The sequence below is a fragment of the Leptonotus elevatus genome, chromosome 9, assembly GCF_054856555.1.
Source record: "Leptonotus elevatus isolate MCC_2025b chromosome 9, RoL_Lele_1.0, whole genome shotgun sequence".
In the NCBI taxonomy this organism is placed as follows: domain Eukaryota; kingdom Metazoa; phylum Chordata; class Actinopteri; order Syngnathiformes; family Syngnathidae; genus Leptonotus; species Leptonotus elevatus.
The window spans coordinates 19,510,025-19,532,529 of record NC_141247.1 but is presented as its reverse complement, the minus strand read 5'-3'; the positions used below and the strand labels follow the sequence as shown (position 1 = coordinate 19,532,529).

General features: G+C 40.2%; 2 protein-coding genes across 3 annotated transcripts; both read left to right on the top strand.

Moving 5' to 3' along the window:
- Positions 1-4,509: 4,509 nt before the first annotated feature.
- eda (ectodysplasin A) lies at positions 4,510-17,056 on the top strand. 2 transcript variants are annotated; one of them, XM_086084959.1, is made up of 8 exons: positions 4,510-4,956; positions 12,343-12,442; positions 14,115-14,153; positions 14,545-14,715; positions 15,043-15,077; positions 15,183-15,234; positions 15,439-15,563; positions 15,825-17,056. In XM_086084959.1, exons 1-8 carry the CDS (start codon positions 4,630-4,632, stop codon positions 16,083-16,085), a joined length of 1,110 nt encoding a protein of 369 aa, XP_085941085.1. In that variant the 5' UTR covers positions 4,510-4,629; the 3' UTR covers positions 16,086-17,056. The 2 variants fall into 2 exon arrangements, with proteins under 2 accessions (XP_085941085.1, XP_085941084.1); XM_086084958.1 differs by having other exon boundaries at positions 15,439-15,569.
- A 2,219-nt stretch (positions 17,057-19,275) lies between these two features.
- On the top strand, positions 19,276-21,872 carry LOC147168691 (transforming growth factor beta activator LRRC33-like). The gene is made up of 2 exons (XM_086084450.1): positions 19,276-19,393; positions 19,503-21,872. The coding sequence occupies exons 1-2, from the start codon at positions 19,307-19,309 to the stop codon at positions 21,378-21,380; spliced, it is 1,965 nt and encodes a 654-aa protein (XP_085940576.1). The 5' UTR covers positions 19,276-19,306; the 3' UTR covers positions 21,381-21,872.
- The last annotated feature ends 633 nt before the right edge of the window (positions 21,873-22,505 follow it).

Here is a 22,505-nt window from a genome sequence, read left to right as displayed (position 1 = left end):
GCCCTGCTGCCCGCATGGCCAATTTAATAGGTTGCTCTTTTCCTGCAAACAACGCATTTGACGTTATTTCTTCTCTCTGGTGAACACGGCAGCAATTATTTTCTTTGGCTGGCCCTTTCACACTACCATTCACATTTTTTTGTGCTGGTCCATTCAGCTGTGTAGAAGACGCTTGATTGTTAGATTTAACGCACTGCAGCCATTTCCCAGTCTGGGAGCTCAAGTCATTCATCTTGTAGAGTGCTGGTGAACACACACAAAATATAATGTGCACAACAGACATTTCTTTCCCTCCAACAATGATTGCTGAAATGTGGAGGTATCCGAGTTGAGAATATGAGATTGAGGGAGAAAGAACAAGGTGCGCGACGAAGTGCACAGTTGATGGCTTCGGAAATAGACTAAAGTTCCTTGGTCTTGGAGAGAAAATATGAAACACTGACCTTTGACGGTGACACTTCTCATGAAATGATATTGCTGAGGATCCAGAAGTTGAATGAAGAGCGTGACGCTGCAATTGCAATTTATCCCAGGTGAAAATATAACCAAATAGAGCACCGAAAAGATGATGGGAACAGGTAGGCTGAAGGCTAGATTACCTCTGGGTTCACCTGAGGTGCTTCTCTTGATTTGGCCGTGACTTCGAAGCTCTGGTGTGGGTAGTGATTGTTTATTGGCGCTGGCAGAGAGGAATGTGACAGCCTAATACAAGCCCAAAAAGCATCATGGCAAACACCCTGGGAAAAAAAGAGACCATAACGATCATCCTGGCACATATAAAAGGCTCATATAAACATGCATCTGATCGCACTCATATTTCAACACTTTATTGGACTTGGTTTCAGTGTCTACAGGAAGAGGAAAGTCTTCATTATTGTAAGTAGATAACATGATGTGTTTATTGGGGTGTGGGAGCTATTTGTACAAACACATTTTTATATTCATTTCAAATCATGTATTCATATTTTGGCACGGAGAAACGTGATTAGCGCATCTACCTGACAGTCAAGAGGTTTAGGTTTAGAACCTTAGCTCAGAAAACTCTGAGTCTAACTTCTCTAACTCTTGGAAGTTATAACAAAAATAAGAAACAGTAATCTTCTAAAGCATTTTAACAGGGAACTCAAATAATGGAGGCCATGATGACGAATGTTGTTTCCAAGGGGTAGAATGTAAAGGATAACAAGATGACCCAGCACAAAGAAGAGAAATTGAGAAGAAGCCAAATACTTTTTCACGGCACTGCAAAGTATTTCCAAATGGGGCTACATTTCCTTAACTAAAATGTTTTGCTGTTTCAAATCTTGAGAGAGACAAGTAAGGTGAATCGTCGACTGGTGAAATTATAATAATTAAATAATCAAACAATTATACACAAAACCATGACACATATAGGAAACAGGAAAGTTGTGTGCTGCCAGTGCTCAGTATAATGAGCTATATCAGAAGATGTGAAGGCAGGTGATAGGTGGAATAACAGGTGGGTGGAAGCAACGGGGAATTGCGCTACTTTCATCTACAACTCCTCAGAAACTAACTGCTTCAGTTCAGTACAGAGTCACATGAATATCTTCGCCCGAATTGGTCTGATAACATCAACCTATTAAATAGATGTAGGTTTTGCATCATAACGGTTGAGATCCGTTTTCAAAAGTTTGCATTTTCAGTCTCCAAACCCTTGTTGTATTGTTGAGGGCGTGTTAAGCATTTGTCAGGGAAATGAGGGACAAGGTTACATTTGTAAGCATCAAATCAAAAGGCCCCTTTTCCACCCACTATGAAGATACAAAGGCTACTGAGCAGCTAATGCACGAGTCACTTCATTGCCATGAATCACTTCACTTCAATGTGTCCTTATAATGGCAATTAGAAGTCCATTTTAGACCATTTTCACAAAAAGAAGACAATGATATATAGCACATCATAGCAGGGACCAAGGCAAGCATCATCTTCCATTAGCGAGCTTTGGCCCATCCCACAACCCTTCATGGCAGAATGTAACATATCTATTCTGCAAACCTCATCTGGCAGGGAAAGCCTCTAAATCTTGTTATGAGCTCAGGGAGGAACGTGGCACACCATTTATACAAGCTGCATAGAAGCCCTGCGGATGGAAAAGGAATTACTGCTGCTTGCTATTGCCTCAGAAAAAGAAACCGCTTTAATTGTCACACTCTTGCTCATTTGTGTGTGTGGGTCCCTTGACATTGACCAAAGAAACGGAAAAAATCAAGTCAATTGATTGTCATAATGTTTCCTGTAGACTTATATGTTGATATAAAAAAAAAAACAGTCATGTATGCACTGTCTATTGTGAACGTACTACTTCTCCCTGTCATTGTGCGTGCCGCTCAGACGAAGAGCGTAACAAACGGGCTTGGGCTGAGCCCTCACTCACTCACTATGAGGGTTACGTTTCTCTGCCTTTGATTCCACTTCTTCAATCTAAAAGGAGTGGGTGATGATTGAAGAGTATTCCAAAGACACACTGCATGCAACAATAAATCTGTATATAAAACAACATGCTGTTTTCATATCATCAATCTTGCATTAATTAAGCATTATTGTGAATTCTGTTAAACATGATACTGGTATGCAGTTTAATTGATTTACGGCTTGGCAATGCTGCCCTTCAGTGGCAGCTGACTAGAAGCACTTTTTTTAAGGGGACAATACAAAGATGAGAAACAGACAGTGATACAATGACAGTCTGAACAAAATGAGCCGCAATTCACTACTCCAGAGCCTGCAGCATTCTTAAAGTAATCAACTCCATGCTGAGAATATCTCCCAGACATGGAGCAGCTTTTCATCCCGCATCATCATATTCCTATTTTTCCTCAAAACACACAATTACTCAATGTCAGCCGTGTAATTCGATAGAACATATTGTTTCAAGGTTCAGTCCAAATTACATAAATATTTTTGCAACAGTTTCCAGGGAAGTAACCCACAACGGTGATCCATCAAGGCCAAAAATGTAGTTCTTCTTCATGCAATGGTTTGTGAAGTCATGGATGAACAAGTATGGAGTGCCTCTCGTGTCAAAAATCAAAACCACTACGTTTGACAAGAACAAAGCTGCTTTAGGTGGTAAAAAACACATATTAAATCAAGTCAAAGCAATGATTTCCAACAAGGGTGCTGTGAGAGATCATCAGAAGCACTACAATTAACCATCCATCCATTCTGTGTACCAAGTTATCCTCACTTTAATATGAAAACATATTTGTTCATTTATGTCAACCATGTCGTGACAAGCAGAACAATTACATTTCATTGAATGGTGGAAGGTACAATAAACTTGTTGCCTTTCATACAACAGAACAAGTTATGGATCCTTGTGCGTATATACGCATAATGTTCAATTAACCATGCCTAAAATTCAGTAAATTTGTTAGTAAGTTGAGACAAGACCATCAATATTTCAGTATTTATACTTTTTTAATAATCATTATTATATTTGGTGGTGTACCGTGACATTTTTTATAGTGTAAAACGAGTGCATTGCAATAAAGGTTGTGAAACATTAAGGTAAAGCAGTAATGGGAAATTCAAATGATGGGGGGGGGGGGGGGGCGTCCTTGAGAGCCCCTATCCAGCCTGATTTCCATGTCTCCCTCCTTCAGCGCAGCTGAATCTAATGATCAGCTCATCAGCAAGCTTTGCAGAAGCCTGACAATGACCCTGATCATGAATCAGGTGTGTCACTGGAGAGAATCATGGAAAACAGGCTGGATAGGGGCTCTCTAGGACCGAACTTGGGCACCCCTGTATTAGACCATTTACTCCCTAAAACGTGATTTATGCCATTTAGTGGTGAATGGTGATATTACAATTTAAAACTATATCCGCCGGATATTCACGGGGGATAGGGACAGGTCCAAATATTAATTAAATTAAAGAAAAAATAAAGTAAAACGTTTTATTTTTAATGCTGATAAATGTCCGATATGCATTTTCAACAAAAAAACTTTCCGTTTTTGTGTGTGTAAAAATATTGAAAAAATATAGCCGCAAAAAGGTGAATCAGTGGGTGCGTCACCATTGGATCCACTGTAACAGATGAAGCAAGTTCATAATCCCCCACCCAAAAAAAAAAAAATCACATTAGTCACACCTGTTCAGTGGTTTGGATTGGTTCCGCATACCACCCACCCACGATAACACAAAACAAGGTGCCAAAAATGGTAAATAGCACGTTGAAAGTCTGGACAAACAACATGCTTGGCATCAGTTACCGCTCTAGTGTGTTCACACTCATGTAATAGACAATAAAACAAGAATGAGGTCGCTAATATTTTTTCCATGTCACAATGAATAACAAACAGGGTATTATTCTCACAGCATGTAATCAGTCCCACTCGTTGCAGTACCGCAATAAATCCATTTGATGTCGCCCCATCACTGCCTCTGATGCTCCCGGCTTTCCAACCTCTTTGCCCGATCTATAAACCAATCAGAGATGGGGGGGCGGGTCCTAATGTGTCACTACAGATACTGGAAGAAGTTTGCACCGACCTGCCGCCGCTGCTGCTGCTTCAACACTTATGAGTCTCCACGTAAATAAATAGCTGCGGCTGACTATGCCGAGTTAAAGAGCATCTTACTCGCGCCCCCTGTCCAAAGATGACACGCAATGTACTGCCCGTGGATGGTTTCACGGGGAAAGCGATGCCCAGAGGTGAGCCCTGTACGTGTAGCGCCAACTGCCGGAGTCGGAGCAGCAGTGTCGCCTTCCTCGGATTATTCCTCCTGTCACTCTCCCTGCACGCGGTCACGCTTGTCTGTTACTTGGACCTGCGCTCCGAGGTCAAAAGGGAAATAATCCACCAGAAGCGGGACTCCATGTTGACACTCGCGGGGAGCGACTCGGGCAACGCGGCGTCTGCGGCATTCCCTCCCGACCCCCTGCGGTTCGAACCCGGCAGCAGCCGCTCAACAGATGATCTCGAGGTAAATAAATATTAACTGGCAGACTTGATTTAAAATAAAAATATATATACGAGTACATACACAGTTTAGCAGATTTTGTGTGAGCTGTCACTGGCATTTTTCTTTATTTCTGTAAATGTTTGGGGAAAAGTATAGACAACTTTACTTACAGGGCTTTGACAATACTGCCACAGCTTGGGAACATTGCCTATACCCATCTGGATCTGTAACGGGTTCTCTTTGACTCCATTAAGTACAAATACAGATTGTATCTTGAGGGACATATAAACTAATTCACTGTGAGCATGACTGACATTCATGAGAATACAATGCTCACTGTTTTAACTCACCTGATAGGAAACTTTAGTAAATATCGTGTCTAGAGGGCGAGGCAGAACAAGACCTCTTAAAATGTGCTGTTACTTTTTCTGTACTTTTTCGGTATCTACTAAATAATTTATATTGAAACACTATTACATGATAGCATCATAAACGTTTGCCTTTAAGGCAAGTTTTCAGTTCATTTTGTGGGATGACGGTTACAATTTGGCTGAATTCCAAATCGTTACTTTGGGGGCGATTAACTTTGGAGGTGGCACTGCACTCTGGCTTTGTTCTCGCTGAATCAAAACACATTTGAACACAAATGTGTTGCTTTCAAAGCTCCTCCTAAGTAAATAGATTGTTGCACAAGCGTCAGGTTGGTTTTGCAATGAAGGTCAAGTCAAAGTGCTGGAGCAGGTGGTCAGCCAAATAAACATATCGCCTACGAGCAGGTGCATAGCCTGAGGCTTGATGTGCATTCATTGGCACTTAGATGGGCCACTTGGGACTGAGGCCAGCCTCACCTTTGGTTTACTTTATTGTCAGCAGTCGATTTGATGTTCATTATGTTGTCAGTGGCTTTAGAAACAACACTCCTCACACCATTTTACTCGCCTAGGTTCAGCAGCGAAAGGAGAAAGTTTAAATTGTACTACACATCCTAATATCTCCATTGTTTGTGGCTGGCTAACTTTTTACACTGACCAAAAGTGTCAATTAAGATGCAAAATAAATGTCATAGGATTTAGGTGTTTGCTAATCTTTGACACTTTCACATCTGCACAGCCATTTCCACTGAAGCAATCCCCTTCGCTCCCGGCTGGTTGACTGGATTTTGACTGATTTTGCAAGGCCCACAGAATATTGTGTTCTCCTGTTATAAAAAAACATGGAACCTACCAAAAGAAAGATTAGAGTCTCTTCTTTCATCAAGAAAAATGTATATTTCTATCGGTTTCCGTTTTGCAGAAATCAGCATTAGAAAATAGCTAAATGTCATCATTATTCACAAATCTGTTTAGATAAATCAGCTTGTTTGCAACATTGCGCTGGTTGATCTCTTATACTCTGCTGCCACCTGTTGGTCGTTTTTGTAATAACTACCATTGCTTCAACTGTTCTGTGCAGTTGAGAGGCTGCATCAAAGCCTTCTGTATGCTCTAGCATTAAAAAAAACATAAAAAAGTATAAATACGTCTTTAGGACACTTAAAACATTTAAAATAGAACGTATTTATATGTTTTGGGAGCAAATGAGTTAAAGATCAATCATCATTTTACCAGTGTTGTTGAACCAAAGGTGAAATCACAAAGTTGCACAGTGCACACCAATCTCAAGTACAGACATTTTTACTCAACATTAGGTATGTCTATGTACAATTTCCTTTAAGAAAAAATAAACTGCAAAGCTGAGACTATCCAATGAATCTCCCGTGTCCTTCGCTAAATCCATTTTAGATAGGCGAGATACCCGTGGTTGAATCTGTGGAGATGGGCTTGGTATTAAGTCCAGATGGTGACGCTTCATGAGGTAAAAGACTAGCCCAGCTGTAAATATTTAAGCGCCCTGTGATGCTGTCCTCTCCAGATGTCTGCATTAAACAACTCTGATTACACATCCAACAGTTTACATAGTTGGAGAAACAGGAGCATGTGGCGTTTGGACGCAGCTGCCGCACTTGTTAGCTTTTGAGACTTTTCTTTGAAGAATCTTTTCGAAACATTATTCATCGGATTTTTCATCTAAGTCTTCATCAAAGGCACTTTAGCAGCATCGCAACGATTTAAAGTGTGGATATGCAATAAGGGATGATGATGCATACTTGGGAAACTGGAGCATATTTGAGAACAAAGACATACAGTACCTTTTACATGGCAGATACAAAGTGTATTGGCTGTCGTTGTATCATAGCAGCTCAGTAAAAGGTTTGTGACTCGTGTGAAATCCCATCATATAACACATTTTCAATGTCACTTGGTAGATTTCAAACAGGTCGCCTGTTGTTGTTTTTTTGCTAGCACGCATTTTCGGTTAATTGAACAAGTGTGAACGTGAGCATCAACGGTTGTTTCTGTCTTCTGTGATTGACTGACAACCAATCCAAGGTGTACTTCACCTCATGTGCAAAGTTTGCTGTGGAAGGTTGTCAGTTACCCACGACCCCAATGAGGAGAAGCAGTATGGAAAATGTAGGGACGGATTTATAACCAGGAATGGGGAATCCATGTCAAGAAGGTAAAAACCCTGCCACAGATTGGCGTTAGCGTGAAAAGATGCTCCTGCTCAACTGGCAGGTAAATAAGATCATCTCCACTTGTTCTGTAGAAGCACCTGTGGCTAAAGCCAAACTGTTTCAGGGGTTTTACTTCTTGGACGTGGATTCCACATCTCTGTGTTAAGACACTTTGGATTTTGCAGAATATTGACCATTCTAACATGTCACAACAACTTTATATATTGCTACGCCTTTCATCTCGAACAACCACTACGTCACTCTACTGATCATCTGTCAAATCCATCCATTTTCTAGACCACCTGTCCTCGTGAGGGTCAGCTGACTTTGGGCAAGAGGCGGGTATACCCTGAATGAGTCACTAGAAAATCTCAGGGCCTTTGCTGGTCATGTCATTGCTTAAACCACAAGCCACATAAAAGAGTTTTCCCGATCAGACCATGGCTTGTTCAATGTTTCGTCATCTTCTCAAACATTTGTAAATAGTTTGCTCTTTTTTTTTTGCCTTTTGCCTTTATCTCAGTCATGAGATATCTCTTATTTTATCGGATCGTTCCACTAGAACAAAATCTGAAAGTATATTTTGACAGGAAAGTTGATTGCTTTTCAGATTTTGAATAGATCCTCTATTTATCGATGTTGGTCATGCGGTTGAATTCTGAATAAAGATATACATATGATCCAACTTGTTTCATACTAAGAGCAGATGATTTTGGTCATGTGATATCACTATGAACGCAAACACCACCCTCCCTTCAAACAGACACAGGTACCCTAGTGTGCCCTCCAATAACATAGTAAATCCCAGCTGTCTAGCAGACCTGCCCGACTCAGAACATTAAAATGTTTCTCCAGGCTGCGTCTTGCTCTAAAGTTTGGAGATAGGTGTGATGCAATTTTAACTTAAAAAGAATGCAAGTATTTTACATCATGACCCTCTCACTCTTGTAATCCCATTAATTGTGTTTTAAGGGCATTGAGTTGTCTAAGAGTGTTAGGAATGAGACTTTTGCATACCTTACAACAATTGTATGAATTTTATTTTCTGCTCAGATGTTTGCCTTTAAAGTCCTGCACAAAACAGATGTTGAAACATCTGGAGTCCTGTTAACAGCTATCAAAAAGTCAGCTTGATGGGGCACCAAGTCCAGCGTACATGCTGTGGCAGCACCCGGGTGGGCTGTCACCAGCATCTAATTTACTGTAGAACAGAGCCTCCAATATCAGGGATTAATCAGGAGACTCGTAAAAGCACTCGGCTACTTACATGAAGCTGCAACCTTGTGGGAAAGATGGTAGCAGTAGTGTCGATTTGTGTAACATTAGGATGGCTTTCTTAGCTTCCTTTGTGTACATTTGTCCATCTACTTTTTGTGGGCATGGTGAGGGAAGGGGGGGGGGCTGCAACCAACTATGCAAGACCATTTTTCCAGATGAAGAATTTCAGACACATCACATATTAATCTGACTCGGGACCAATTCAGAACGTGCTTAATCTGAAGTGTGTACCCTGCTTTAACATCCCCTTGGGACATTTGTTGTCAGAATTTGCAAATAATGTTACACATTTGACCTGTTTGCCTCACTGCTAGAATTACCTGAGGTTTGAGCACTCATGAGAAACCCACACATGAGTCGGGAGCACATAAATCGTCACCGATATGCATCAAGTGTTTGCTGCCAATGTAACACTGACGGGCACCCACTAGTTTTCACTGTGCATCTGGTGTCTTAAACTATATCCCTCAGTTTTACCTTGACTTTTCAACTGCAATTTTGTGGTTGGATTTCTCCACTATTAAGCAGTTTTGGATAATTACCGGTACCCCTAGAATTCCACATTAGGGCATCATGAGTGAGACCACATTGAGGGCATCGTGGGTTTAATAGTTGTGTTTCCCTCTGATAATCATTTTAAAATGTTTATGAATTCCAGTAGTTTGGAGTGGCTAAATGAAGGGAAAACACAAACAGTTGTTTTACTCTGTTTATAAAAAAATCTTGTGATCATAAAATTACACATCCCCAGGGTGATTGAAATTTAGTCATATCCTCACAGAACAACGGGGAATCGTGTCTTTGACCCACACCAGCAGCCCCATCTCTTTGAAGATTTGAAAGCCCTCTAATTATTAGCATTTTCTCCCTGTGTTGAAAAAGAATGGTTTACTCAATAGTTGGCACTTGGCATACATACCAACACATTGTCTTCCTGATTTACTGTAACGTAGCATTCCTTTGAAGAGTACGAAGGCTATAAATGTTCTAATGAAGTTGTTCTCCTGAAATCATTTCATGTTACTTTATCTAAAACACCAGTTTTACCTAAGTAGCAGCCTGGCAGATACTATAGCTTGTTTGCTTTTTGGCATTCGGCTGCAGTTTCATCTCGGGCCAAAACCTGCATGTGGAATGATGATGTTTGGCTGTCAGAACAGACGAAAGTTTAATGCCATATGCCTGAACATACACCCACAATTCTTTGAGAGGTAACAGGCGCTTGTGCCAACAGCTGTAGTGGAGCTGTGGAGACACCTGCACACCAAATGAAACGCAAACATCTGGAGGCCTGTGTGACGATAAACCATAGTAGCCACACTCTCCCCCATCAGCCTGAAATCCTCAGAAGGTCAGACATGTATATCAGCTTGTCAAGATAGAGATTCCTTGTTAGGGTCCCTGTCAGAAGGAACAGGGGAGGATTCTTATATAGATTTCACAGGTTTACTTTCAGTTTTGTACAATGGTTCCAAAAAATGTATATTTGTTGGTTTGCTTGTTTGTTTGATTCAATCAATTAGCTCAGCCTTATGCTTAGGGCACCGATTAGTGACCGTTTTAATCACTAATTTGAATGGATTATTTTAACAATTATTCAGTTAATTGTTGCATCTCTATTTGTGTTTATATCAATGAAGTTAGGTCGTGTAGTTGTTGTTAAAAGCATTGAGTGCTTTATTGTTTTCCCTGTGATGTCGAACAGCAGAGGGCGCAATTAATTCAGGTCCAGCTAAAAGTGTATGCATTTGACTGATAAGTATTTTCTATTTCTGCTTTTTGTTTATATTGTGAAAAAAATAATGTCAGGATGTTTTAATGAGAGCGTTGGATTTTGACTTTGTTCTGGGGAAAAAATGGTTATGAGATGTAATCTGTTTTACTGTGGACCTAATTTGACCAACTAATCCATAAATGTATTGGTTAACAGTTGCAAAGCATTAGCATCGTACTGTTAGGAAAATATTCCTAATCTTCATGCCCAACTGCATACTTGTGCAATGATAAGAAAGTCATTATAATATACTAATATAAATTGTCAACAAACAGTACATGTATGATCCACTATCAGCAATGACATTGTTTTCTACGTTTAAGCTTCTCATGGAATTATGAATAACGTGAAGTGGCCAAAAACAACGGGCTGTGTCCTTAAACATTCTCAGAAAGGAGGTCCATATTGCTGGTAAATTTTGAAGTACCCGGAAATTCCTTCGGCAGGATTCAATTAAATAGCATCATCCTTGAAATCAATCTGTTTGAGGATCCTTTCCTTGACATTGACATGCATCATTTAACTACTGTGAGGTGCTTCTCTGTTTTCGTATTATGGTGTTTCAGTCTGCAGAAAACCACATGGAAGTTCTTCCAGCTTGGAGGACACATTTCTCTTCGTTGGGGATTGTGTTAACTTGAGTTATGTTCACTTCACTGAAAGCCAAATGGCTAAACGATACAGAGTTATGTACAGCCTTTTGAACTAAGTTAAGATACTGCACGTGTCCCGGCTTTGAGGATGTCCATTGCATTAGCCTCCAAGCAGATGTTTAGTCTCTGAGTCTTGGACCACCATTTATGCTGACAAAGTGCGACTGAACTCTTGGTTGATCAATGGGTGGTCTTGTTGTGTTTCCAGTGTGACACCACTTTCACTTCTTTAACTCTTTACTTTTATACTGATTGTGCTGCAGCTGCTCAATCTGTAAAGACTCAACTCTTTAGCGGGGCTTTGGGAACAGAAGGTGGAAGGTTTAAGACTCACTATGGACCTAGAAAAACGATGTATAGAGCAAAAGACTTGCTACTGATCCAAACAAATCTGGAAAGTGAAAGTGCTTCTGAACATTCCTATTGAGTTCATTGTTGTCTTCTTGGTCTGTAATGATGCAATGAACCGAGGTCCAAAACTTGAAACATTCCGCTGCCATAGTTGATTTTGTCTTAAAGTATAACACTCAGGTCAGCATGTCATCTAGAGTTCACTTGACTGTAGGTCGAGTAGACACAGTCAAAGTGCAACACAAGGCATGCTCCTGAGAACTCACTCCCCAATGGCGTTCTTTTTTTTTTTGTATATAAAACTCGAACTCACAACAACTACGTCAGTCCTTTCATTGACTCACAGTCCATTCACGCTATAACTGTGCAGGCATGGGACCAGGTGCCACATGAATGGGTAGTGATTCTCAGACTAAACACAATTCCTGTCCTCCTTTTGTAAATGAGCGTGAGTTTCACAGTGTTCGTGACGAAGCGGATGTGTAGAGCGTCTACACATAGACAAAGGTGGCTTAAGTTACAGGATAGGTTACAGACCCAGTGGGATAACACAATAACTTGGCAGTACACGAATGCTCTTGCTCCCACATCTTTTCACCACAAACTAACGTTCCGGCCTGCTCATGTTTTTTAATGGTGTTGGAAAAACACTGCTCAATTGTAACCATCATCAGGTGCCATCAATCATTATCTTGTAAATACAGAACATAAGGCGCAGTGCTATTTTAGAATAAAATGTTGTCTGTATAAATAAAAGTGCAGGGAATAATTGGTACCTATTTTTCCTTTCCTAGGGACAATTACTACACAGGAATAGAGACATCCTTGCCACAGAAGATAACAGAGGCATAACTCAAAGGGAGAAAAGAAGTCCCGGCAAGCAGCCAGAAACAGGTATGTGGTATTCCACCGTTTTTATGTTAGGCTTGGTTATTTTTCAGTTATAGTTTCCAAAAACTTCAATGAATCATAGAAAAAAACAGCAAATGCACCTGCAGCCTTTTTGAGCTGGCAAGATGTTTTTTTGACAGATAAATGTGTCCTCTAATTTAATGTTCCTTTGGAGGTGGTTCAGTAGTGTCAATAAGAGGCTGATGTACCGATTTAAGGCCTTTAAATATTAAAAACAGATTGTTAGTGGTTCTCACATTTGGTTGACTTTTTTAATACTTAAAGCTGCTGTCCCACGTTTAGTATTATGCAGCATGCAAGAAAATTGAATGGGATTGATTATTACTTGGATGCAAGCAAGGATAGATTTCACCACACAGAAAAGCATCTGTTGATTTCCCCTTTTAAAAAAAATATCATATCCCTGAAACATCTTTTTGAGATTTCCATTGAGCAAATAGGCTTCATATTATCGATCAATCTCCACTTTCAGTAAACAGGATATTGTAAAAAGCATGGTTTTGAAGATTATGCACTTTTTCAATCAACCATGCAATCATCTGCGGTAATCATCTGAGACTCTGGTGGCTTTCATAAATCTGGTGGAACTGATTCATCATAATCGATGGCTAGACAGCAAACCACATGGGCTGATATGTTTGAATTAGCTTTAGTATCTCTTTTTTGTTTTTGTTTAGAATGTTATGCAAAAAAAAAAAGCAAACCCTTTGATGTTTCATGAGAGAAAGCAACAAGTGCTACATGATCACAAAGCATTCCGACGTCTGTGGCGTGACACTGAATACTTGGGAGGAGGGGAGTTGGTGATTGTGTTTAATTTAGAAGAAAAAAACTCACCTTTGAGACTTTATACATAAATCAGTAAAGTCCCGAGCCTCTAAACACTAATCATTCCCAGCTCTCTCCACTGCTCATACTATACGGACAAAGGCATTTCTAATCCCAGCCTTAGATGTGTGTTTTGTGTATGTGTGTGCGTCAGTGTGTGTTCTCTGCCCTCCTAACGGGCACCAGATTTCAGATAGGGCTGCTCGTTAAGAAAAATCTATGCGGATGCATCCAGTCATGTAGCCAGAGGAGAAATTCTGGCCATATGTTCACAGGGGACTCAAACTGTGAGGTTTTAAGGTTAAATGGCCTTTGTAGTTGTAATGGCATGGTAAACACAAGAGCAGCGAGACGGCCTTTTGAAAATAATTCTTAATCTGTGCGTACAAAAAAAAGAATGCTAACGGTAGGCTCACGCACTGACATGGATGCCCCACCGTAGTCTAGCCGCACACATATGCGCATGGCCGTAAAATAAAGACACATAAACTCACATGCACATTCACACACTTTCATCTGCATTCTCCATCTGGGCTTAATTCAAAGAAAAGGATTTTGGCAGGATAAAGTATCTCTCTAATGATCTTCTCCAGTTCCACTGCCTGTGAATGCTTAAGGCACTTGTTCATACAGATGAGGTGAAACCACATTTACAAATTGCTACACTAGACAAACCCACAGGACTAACTTCAGAGCTCAGTGCCCAATGTGTCAGCATGGAGAGAATACCTACACGGAATAAACTGGACTCTTGAGATGGAATTTAAGATAATGATTGGTACAAAGTGGATTCAAGAGCAATCATTTTGTTTTTCTTTTCTTCCAGAATCGACAGGGAAAGAGAAAAGGAAAGAGAAGAAAAAAGGTAATCAAATATTCTTACAGTTTGTCTATGAGAATGCTCAGTCATCTGGATTATCTAAGGAGGGTTCAACTGAGGGAGACAAGAATATAGATCCAGTTTCAGTCATCAAGGTCACAGTAATCAGCAAGTTCAAAGACAATATCTTCAGTCACCAAGAAGTCGAGTTGTTTTTGTTTCGACTTCTGTGGCTGCAGATCGTTATTTCGATCGTAGCTGTTTTCCAATACTAACCACATTCTTAAAACTCAGTAATCCAGATTCCACACACCATTTATGAATCCCTCAATCGATGTCTACCTTGCTTTATATTGACCGTTGGGCCTTTCAGATCATCACTGTCAAATAATTCACTTGCACAATTTGCCACCCACTTTGCATTTTATCTTCTTAGGAAGGAAAAGATCAGTGCCAGGTCCACCTGGTCCTCCCGGCCCCCCAGGCCCCCAGGGCCCACCGGGAATCCCTGGAATCCCGGGGATCCCAGGAAGCAATGCAGTGGGTCCTGCAGGACCTCCCGGACCCCCTGGGCCACAGGGGCCTCCAGGCGCTCAAGGCCCCGCAGGTACCAAATACAAAATAGAAAATGAGTGGATACTATACTACAATAGCCCAAACTCGAGTCTCGGGGCCCGTTCTTGGATTACACAGCATGAGCCTACATGTAGCTGTGTTCCCACGCTTGGAGGAGGCTCAAGTTGTCAAAATGAATAAACTCATCGCCTTAACAGTGAGATTTTCTAATGCAGGGTGTCAAACATTGTGTGGGATTGCAGAGATCTTTTTGTAGTCTATGGCGTTGCTTGTTTTGATTGAGTCACAATGGTGTCAGATTTTCTTACGTTGCAGTGGTATGGGCCAAAATCCCATCATGTCTCTCTTTTTGTTACAGGAGTTCCTGATCGGACAAAAACAAAAGAATTCCAGGTAGTGTGTGTCACCTACAAAAACAGTCACAGTACACGCCATACAAGAACACTGATATCAATGCCTGTGCATCCTTGTCAATGACATGGCATGTTCACTCTTTAGCCTGCGGTGGTCCATTTGCAAGGACAGGAAACGACCATCCAAGTGAGAGAAGGTGGGTTATCTATTGTTGTGTTTCTTATATGTAGACTCTCTCATAGTTACATATCTTTCTGGATGATGTCAGTGGCAATCCAAACAGAACATTATCTTCGCATGTCTATCTCGACTCAATCATTGCTCTCTTTTTTACAAAGTAGTTCAAGGTAACGACCAGTCTTAACCTTTGCCTTTTCCTGGTTTGCTATGATATGTTTAGACCTTTCTGAAGGCATCCTCAGGAACTGGAAGATGGTGTCCATACACCACCGTGTGTTTAAAATGCACTCTCGCTCTGGAGAGCTAGAGGTGCTGTTGGACGGTGTCTACTTCATATATAGTCAGGTAGAAGTGAGTACGGTCCTTGACGTAACTCTTGTAATTCAATGGTCATTTTAATATCCAAATCCTGTTTCCTTCTCTTAGTCATAAATTTTTACATTTTGAAACCTACTTTTGTACTTCCATCCATGTCTAAATGTAATTTTTTTTAATAGAAGCCCATGTCAGCTACTCAACTATCCAAATGTTTCAGCTGGACACAATATATCTTGTTTGGGCGAGCCTTCAGTCTTTCATAAATTTCCTCTCTCTGCATTTCACCAGGTGTACTACCTCAACTTCACAGACATTGCCAGCTACGAGGTGATGGTAGACTCCAAACCGTTTCTCCGCTGCACCTGCAGCATTGAGACAGGCCAGCGCAAGTTCAACACCTGCTACACAGCTGGGGTGAGCCTGCTTCGTGCTGGCCAGAAAATATCTATCCGCATAGTATATGAGGACACGCTCATCAGTATGACCAACCACACCACTTTCCTGGGAAGTGTCAGACTTGGAGAGATGCCATCTGCTGGACAGAACTGATAACTACTATAATCAGCCCTCTCATCGCAAGGGTGTCTGGATTTGAAGAAAAGGTTAGATCTGTGTGTTGAAACTTCCAGTCTTGCCCAGTGAGATGTGCTAGGACGACACTGAAACCCTGTGTGGTGATAAAGTTGAGGATCACTCAAGCTCACTTTCACAGCCCGGTTGAAAACAGGACGTGATGGACTGTTCTGCTTGTGCTTCCACTGATTCAGTGCTATTGGCCTTGATGAGCTGAATGTCTGTTTGCTCATCAAACAAATGTCACTATTTATAGTCGCCAGCCTCTCTGGCTCTCTTAATAACAAGGAAGGATACTGCTCAGACAGGTATTTTAAAATAATGAAATACTGTTGAAGGGTAATCTTGCATCTCCAAAAAGCACCAGCAATTACAAATTGTCATATTGTGATTTATTTGTACACTACTTAATTTAACTATATTACTACCTACTTGTGGTTTGCCATAAAAAGCAATAGATTCAAGCGCTAAAGCCCGTATTTTACGGAGTGGCAATGGCTTGCAAGTGTTTGCGAAGGTAGCCGATGTCGGGTTCCTTCAAGATTGCAAAGAGCCATAAAGACATTGGACATCTTCTGTTTGCAACCCTCAAAACGGTTTGTGAACGTCTTTGCGACGGTTTGTAACATTGAACGAACCCTGACGCAAACCTTCACCGCTCAGTGAGATCCGGGCTTTAAGTAAAAAAAAAAAAGGGTGGGAAAATCCAAGCAACTGGAGTCAAGAAGTATTCAGAGCATCAGCACTATTTTTTGCGCACATTTTGCACTACAATATCCCTGCAGAATATCAGTGATTTGTGACAGTGCTATTGTTGAGTTACCGTATGAATGCATACACGTGGAAAAAAATTTGTTTATACGTCTGTGTACATACTGTATATAAAAATGGGATATACTTTTGTAAATTGAGCTGATTGATGGATTAAAATGTTTTGTTCTGTCTAATTGTATGTCATTTATACTTGAATAGCCTGTGGTTACTGATTCTTAAGTTTTTCTATTTTCTTTCATGTGGAACTCATCTGTTACGAGCCTTTAAGTGATGTTCTGAGAGAGCCCATTGCCTTTATCCCTAAGGATAGTGTTCACCTTAGCAAAATTTTGAAACACATTTATAAGCAAGTATCTATGTTAGCTGTATGACTTCCTCCAGTGGAGAAATAATTTAACATTACATCGAGTTTTTTTTCCTCCTGAGTTTTTGGGTACACCGTTCCAGTGTTTGTAGAATAAAATATATTTTGCTTTCCAACAGTAAATGAAACCATCCCAATTTATGTGGTAAAAGGTGAACGAGCATATTGACAATATAATACAATAAGCAAAAAGTATTCTAGGTCAAGATGGATGTTGTATTACTGAGAGTTAAATCATTAGTGACGACCCAGACAGTGAGGTTAACAAAATGTTCTCTTCATGCTTTATTTTCCTTGGGAATTAATGCTGTCCAAACTACTCTCTGACTCTGTAATATGCCCAGAGGGTAAATCAAGAATATACAGAGCATGTGATCTGTTTCTAATAGCTGAGCCATAAATGCATTAGAGAAACTAATAGAAGTGGTGATATAGTTATTTGCGGAAAAAAAATATATATATATTGCCCCACCATAACTCAAGTATCATTTATAAATTATGTAAAGATAGGGGCCCCACAACAATAGTGAGGAGTTCAACAGTCACTTGTACTACTTGCAACAGATAAGCAATGCAAGTCAAAAGAAGTCTGCCTTAACAGTTAGATGAAGAATCAAAGTTTCGAATTTGTATTTGATAGCGGTTCTTGAGAACTCTCAAAATGTGTTCCAAAGAGGTGTCAGTGCAAGTGAAAAGGCTCATTTAGCAGTGAAACAGACCCAAAATAAGCAGAAATCTAAGGAGACCAAATCTATAATCTGGAAAGAATGCACTGGCCAGCATAGTAACAAAAAGATCTGGAAACATTTCACAGTAACTAAACAAGTCGGGTGTTCTACCGAGAAGCTTGGTGTATCATCGTCAAACTCTGCAAAAATAGATGCCTGAGGGTGAACATGAGGTCAAAATCACACTCAAAAACAGTTATACCATGCCTGCATGTGTGTGATCTGGTTATCTGTGTTGTGTGCAACACAAATATATAATGGAGTATGTTGAATTCCCCCTAAAGGGGTTTTAATCTTTCCATTAATCTATTTTTGATTTTCTTTTAGTTCATTATAGCTGTGGGTGAGTTTGAGCCTATCCCAGCTGACTTCGCAGGGCACATATAGAAACACAATCATTCCCACTCACATTCAAACCTAAGGACAATTTGGAGTTCTCAAATCCAATTTATTTGGTTGGTCACTGGAGATAGAGTCTGGGTGTGTCTGGGTCGCATCAAATGTTCCACAAAAAAGGGGCTCAAGTATTTTAAAAAGTACAACTATTCCAACCTTCTCAGTTTTAATTATTAACAGTTCCAAACATTAACGGTTCCTCAAAAAACTGTTAAGCTTTCATTTTGATACAGCAAATAAATGAAGATAAAGTTGACGCCTGTTTGCAGGATGCGGCAAGTGGAGCTGTTTGAGATGATAACAAACGGGCGACAGGAGCAGGAAACTGGCTGCCTCTGAGATCCAAATCAAAATAAATTAAATGCCCACCTCGGTTTTAGTAGTCATACGACTCATACTAATGTAAAGAAATTACTTGAGTTTAAAAGGATTATGTTTTCTAGCTCTCTTGGTGCATATGTGCCGCATCTTTGTTTACATCTGCTAACACCTCAGCCTGTTTAAGCATGTCTCTTTATACCTCGGCTGTGCTTCCATCCCCCTCCACACTGCTTGCTTGTTCTTCTCTGGACAATTTTAAAATATTTTCTAATTTGCCCATTCAAGAATACGGAAAGCATATACATTCATAATTCTTTACAAATAAAACTAACTAGCAAATAAAGTGGGCTAATACAAAATGTTGTAAACTGCTTCAGTAAGGTTAAAATATTGCTTATGCATGGGTCCACTATAATGGGTCCAACATGCCATAAAACATGATCACTTCAATGTGTAAAAGGCCATTTTAGACATAACAGTTATCCACTCTGCATGCATTAATTTTCTAAAAATAGCCTATCTAGTGTCCACAGCTGTTTCCCTTTTTTTATGAAGCGTGGCAGTAAAAAGGGTGTGTAAGAGGATGACAGTAGCAGTGGAACAGCAGAGGAAACATGGTGAAGCACATGCTTGCTAATCTCCTACTACTATGGTCACTAGGCCGTCAGCTTCAAACTGGGAAAATGGATGATGGTCCAAAGGTAGGCTCAAAGAGAGGAAATCATTAAACTCCTCACTTTATCTATTCATATAAATTTCTTCTGTGATCTTAAAAGTATGCCCTGATGATGATTAATGTTTCATTTCAAGGCGCAATCTTGGAGAAACCAGAACCTTGATTCTATCCCTCTGGATTTGGATGTACGACTGAGAAGCCTCGACCTATCCAATAATGTCATCAGGCGGTTATGCAAACTTGATTTGCCATACTTGGAGCAGCTGGACTTGAGCAGCAACCAGCTGGAGCTCATCTCTGAGGGAGCTCTCGGAGACCTGGCTCTGCTTGAGAAGCTGAATTTGTCTATGAATGCGCTGAACAACAACCTTGACAAAAACAGCAAAGGCCTACAATCCATTGGTGGACTGAAGAGTTTGGACATATCACTGAACAGTTTGGGGTATGAAGCGATGAAACTGTATCTACGAAACAAATCTTCTCTTGAGCAACTCAAGATGAGTGGGAATTCTTTAACGTGGCTCGCGCACTATTTGTTCAAAGAGAATGAAAACCTAAGGAGCATTATTATCGATGACAATCTGATATCAACAATTGATAGCGGAACATTTGAACCGCTCGGAAAACTAGAAAATCTTAACCTGGCCAAAAATAACCTTGCTCACATCTGTGATTTTAAACTACAGAAAGTTAAATATTTGAATCTGAGTAGAAATTCCATAGAGTTCTTTGTTACCGCTGAGGATAACCACATGTACAGTCTTGAAATACTTGACCTTAGTCATAACAAACTACTTTACTTCCCAATTCTCCCAAAATTTAACCAAATGAAATACCTTTATTTACATCATAATCTGGTGGGCACTTTAACTTCAGAGAAATCAATGGTATCAGAGGCTAATACCCTTTATAATGAAGTCGTCAGAAAGGGTGATTTTACAATTAGAAAAAATAAACTCCACTCAACCTGGAGAATGATGCCGCTGATCTATATTGACCTCCGCTACAACCACTTCACATCTTTTCCCCTGGAAACATTGAGCCTTCTCTCATCTTTGGAAGGGCTTGATTTCAGTTTTAACTGCGTGCAAAATCTCACATGGAATGTCCGACATGACAGTGCATCGGAATACCACAGGCAGCTCTATTTTCACTCCTTAAAGTACCTGAACATGCAAAGCAATGGACTTGTATCTGTTTCGCCGCTCTTTCTCAAGGCGCTCACACAAGTCGAGACAATAAATCTCCAAGACAACTCGGTGCAGCCTTGCGCTCCCGTGGGCCACGTGTACAGCTCCTTATCACCACAACAACTTAACTTGAACTCATCCTGTGTTTCCTTTGGAAAATTAAAAACTCTCAAACATCTGAGCCTTGAAGATAACAACATAAAGATTCTTCAGGCAAATGCATTCCAGGAAAGTTCTTTGGTGTCCCTCAACCTAGCTAGAAATCCTCACATGGTCATGCAAGTTGATTCACTGGATGACATACAAGAAACTCTTCAGTCGTTGGCGATCAGTGAATTGAACATGACCAATTCCGAACTGTTCTTGCCCTGCATGCCAATGCTAATGCATCTGAACATATCCAACAATAATCTAAATGTTTTACCGCAGAGTTTAAATTGCTCTCCTCTGAGAGAACTCAGCATAAGGAACAATGCCTTTGTGTCTTTGAACTACTCGTTGATTCTAGCGTTATCAGCACACCTTGATGTTTTGTATTTGAGTGGAAATCACTTTACCTGTTGTGACAGTAATTGGCTGAGCGCTCTGAATAATTCCAGGATTAAAATGCCTGACATCACTCACACTGAATGCTTTACCGGTGACGGCAGTATCCCTATCGAAGAGTATTTGAAAAGTTATTCGCTGTATTGTACACTTCACATGAAAGGGATTTACTTTGGACAAATCATAATAGTTGTTTTGTTTGTAACTGTATTGATAACGGTGTTCATTATGTTCGCTCGAAAAATGTGTTGTCGAAAAACGTCATTCATAGTGTGACAAAACTGTGCAGTGTAAAAAGATTCAAGATAAACCTGTATCAAAAAATATTCTGTTTAAAGTGACAATGTCAAATTAGCAGGATGTGTATTTTTTCATGCTGTCAGAAACGCGAGTACAATGGCGGTGATCCTGCGCTGTCCAGCCACATCTACGTGCGTGACAGCACTCACCATGTTTCAGCACGCCATCCAGACCCAGCCAGCTCCCTTGCGGTTGGATCTTCCTGTCTGATAAGCCTGTTGATAAATTGAGTGTGAGCAGAAGAATATACTGTATATAAGCAATTAAACAAACTTGCATCCAAATCACTAAGAAATCAAACTATGAATAGTAGAGGTGAAGTAGCAGAAGCCTTAGCAATGGATTTGACCATTAGCGCAATGCACAGGATGTCTGGCTAGCTACTATGCGTCCGAGTATTATGACATCGCCATTCAGCATTACGGTTTTTTTGTGTGATTTTTTTTCCATTTGATTTACAATCAACAGGTAAACTCGAGGGGCTGGTGAAAAAAAAAACATTCTAAATGTTGGTTTCAACATGTGCAGTTAATAAACATTTTTTGGTAACAGTTTGACCACAGAACACTTCTATTTCCATCCGACTTTTTAAACTACTTGTCCTGAGGTCGAATCTAGAACCTTTCGCAGTGGAAGAGGTGTACAACCTTGACCGGTTGCTAGTCCATCACATTATTTCTATTTCTATATTATTTCTAAAATGAAAATTGATCTCAAAACCAAACAAATTGGAAGTAAAGTTACTAAGAAAAGATTGTGTTTAACCTCTGACCCTTTAAGTCCTTCCGTGCTGTATAAATAAGTAACTGTGTTGTTCCTACAACAAATCTCCCAGAAATTGCACCCTCTGTGACTAATGGTGATAAAATTAGCAGTCTTCCGTTTTCAAATCGATGTGAAATGCTTCTTTGTGACCTAAACTGCCTAATTGCAAATGACCAGAATAGCATTTGTCCTGGAGCACATTGAGACCACTGGCAGAAGTAATAAAATAAGGTTAAAATAACAAATAAATGGAGTGTCATCTCCATTAAACCACTAATGACCCATTTAGTGAGGGATGGACTGGTTACAAATTAAAAGCAAACATTTTTAAGATTC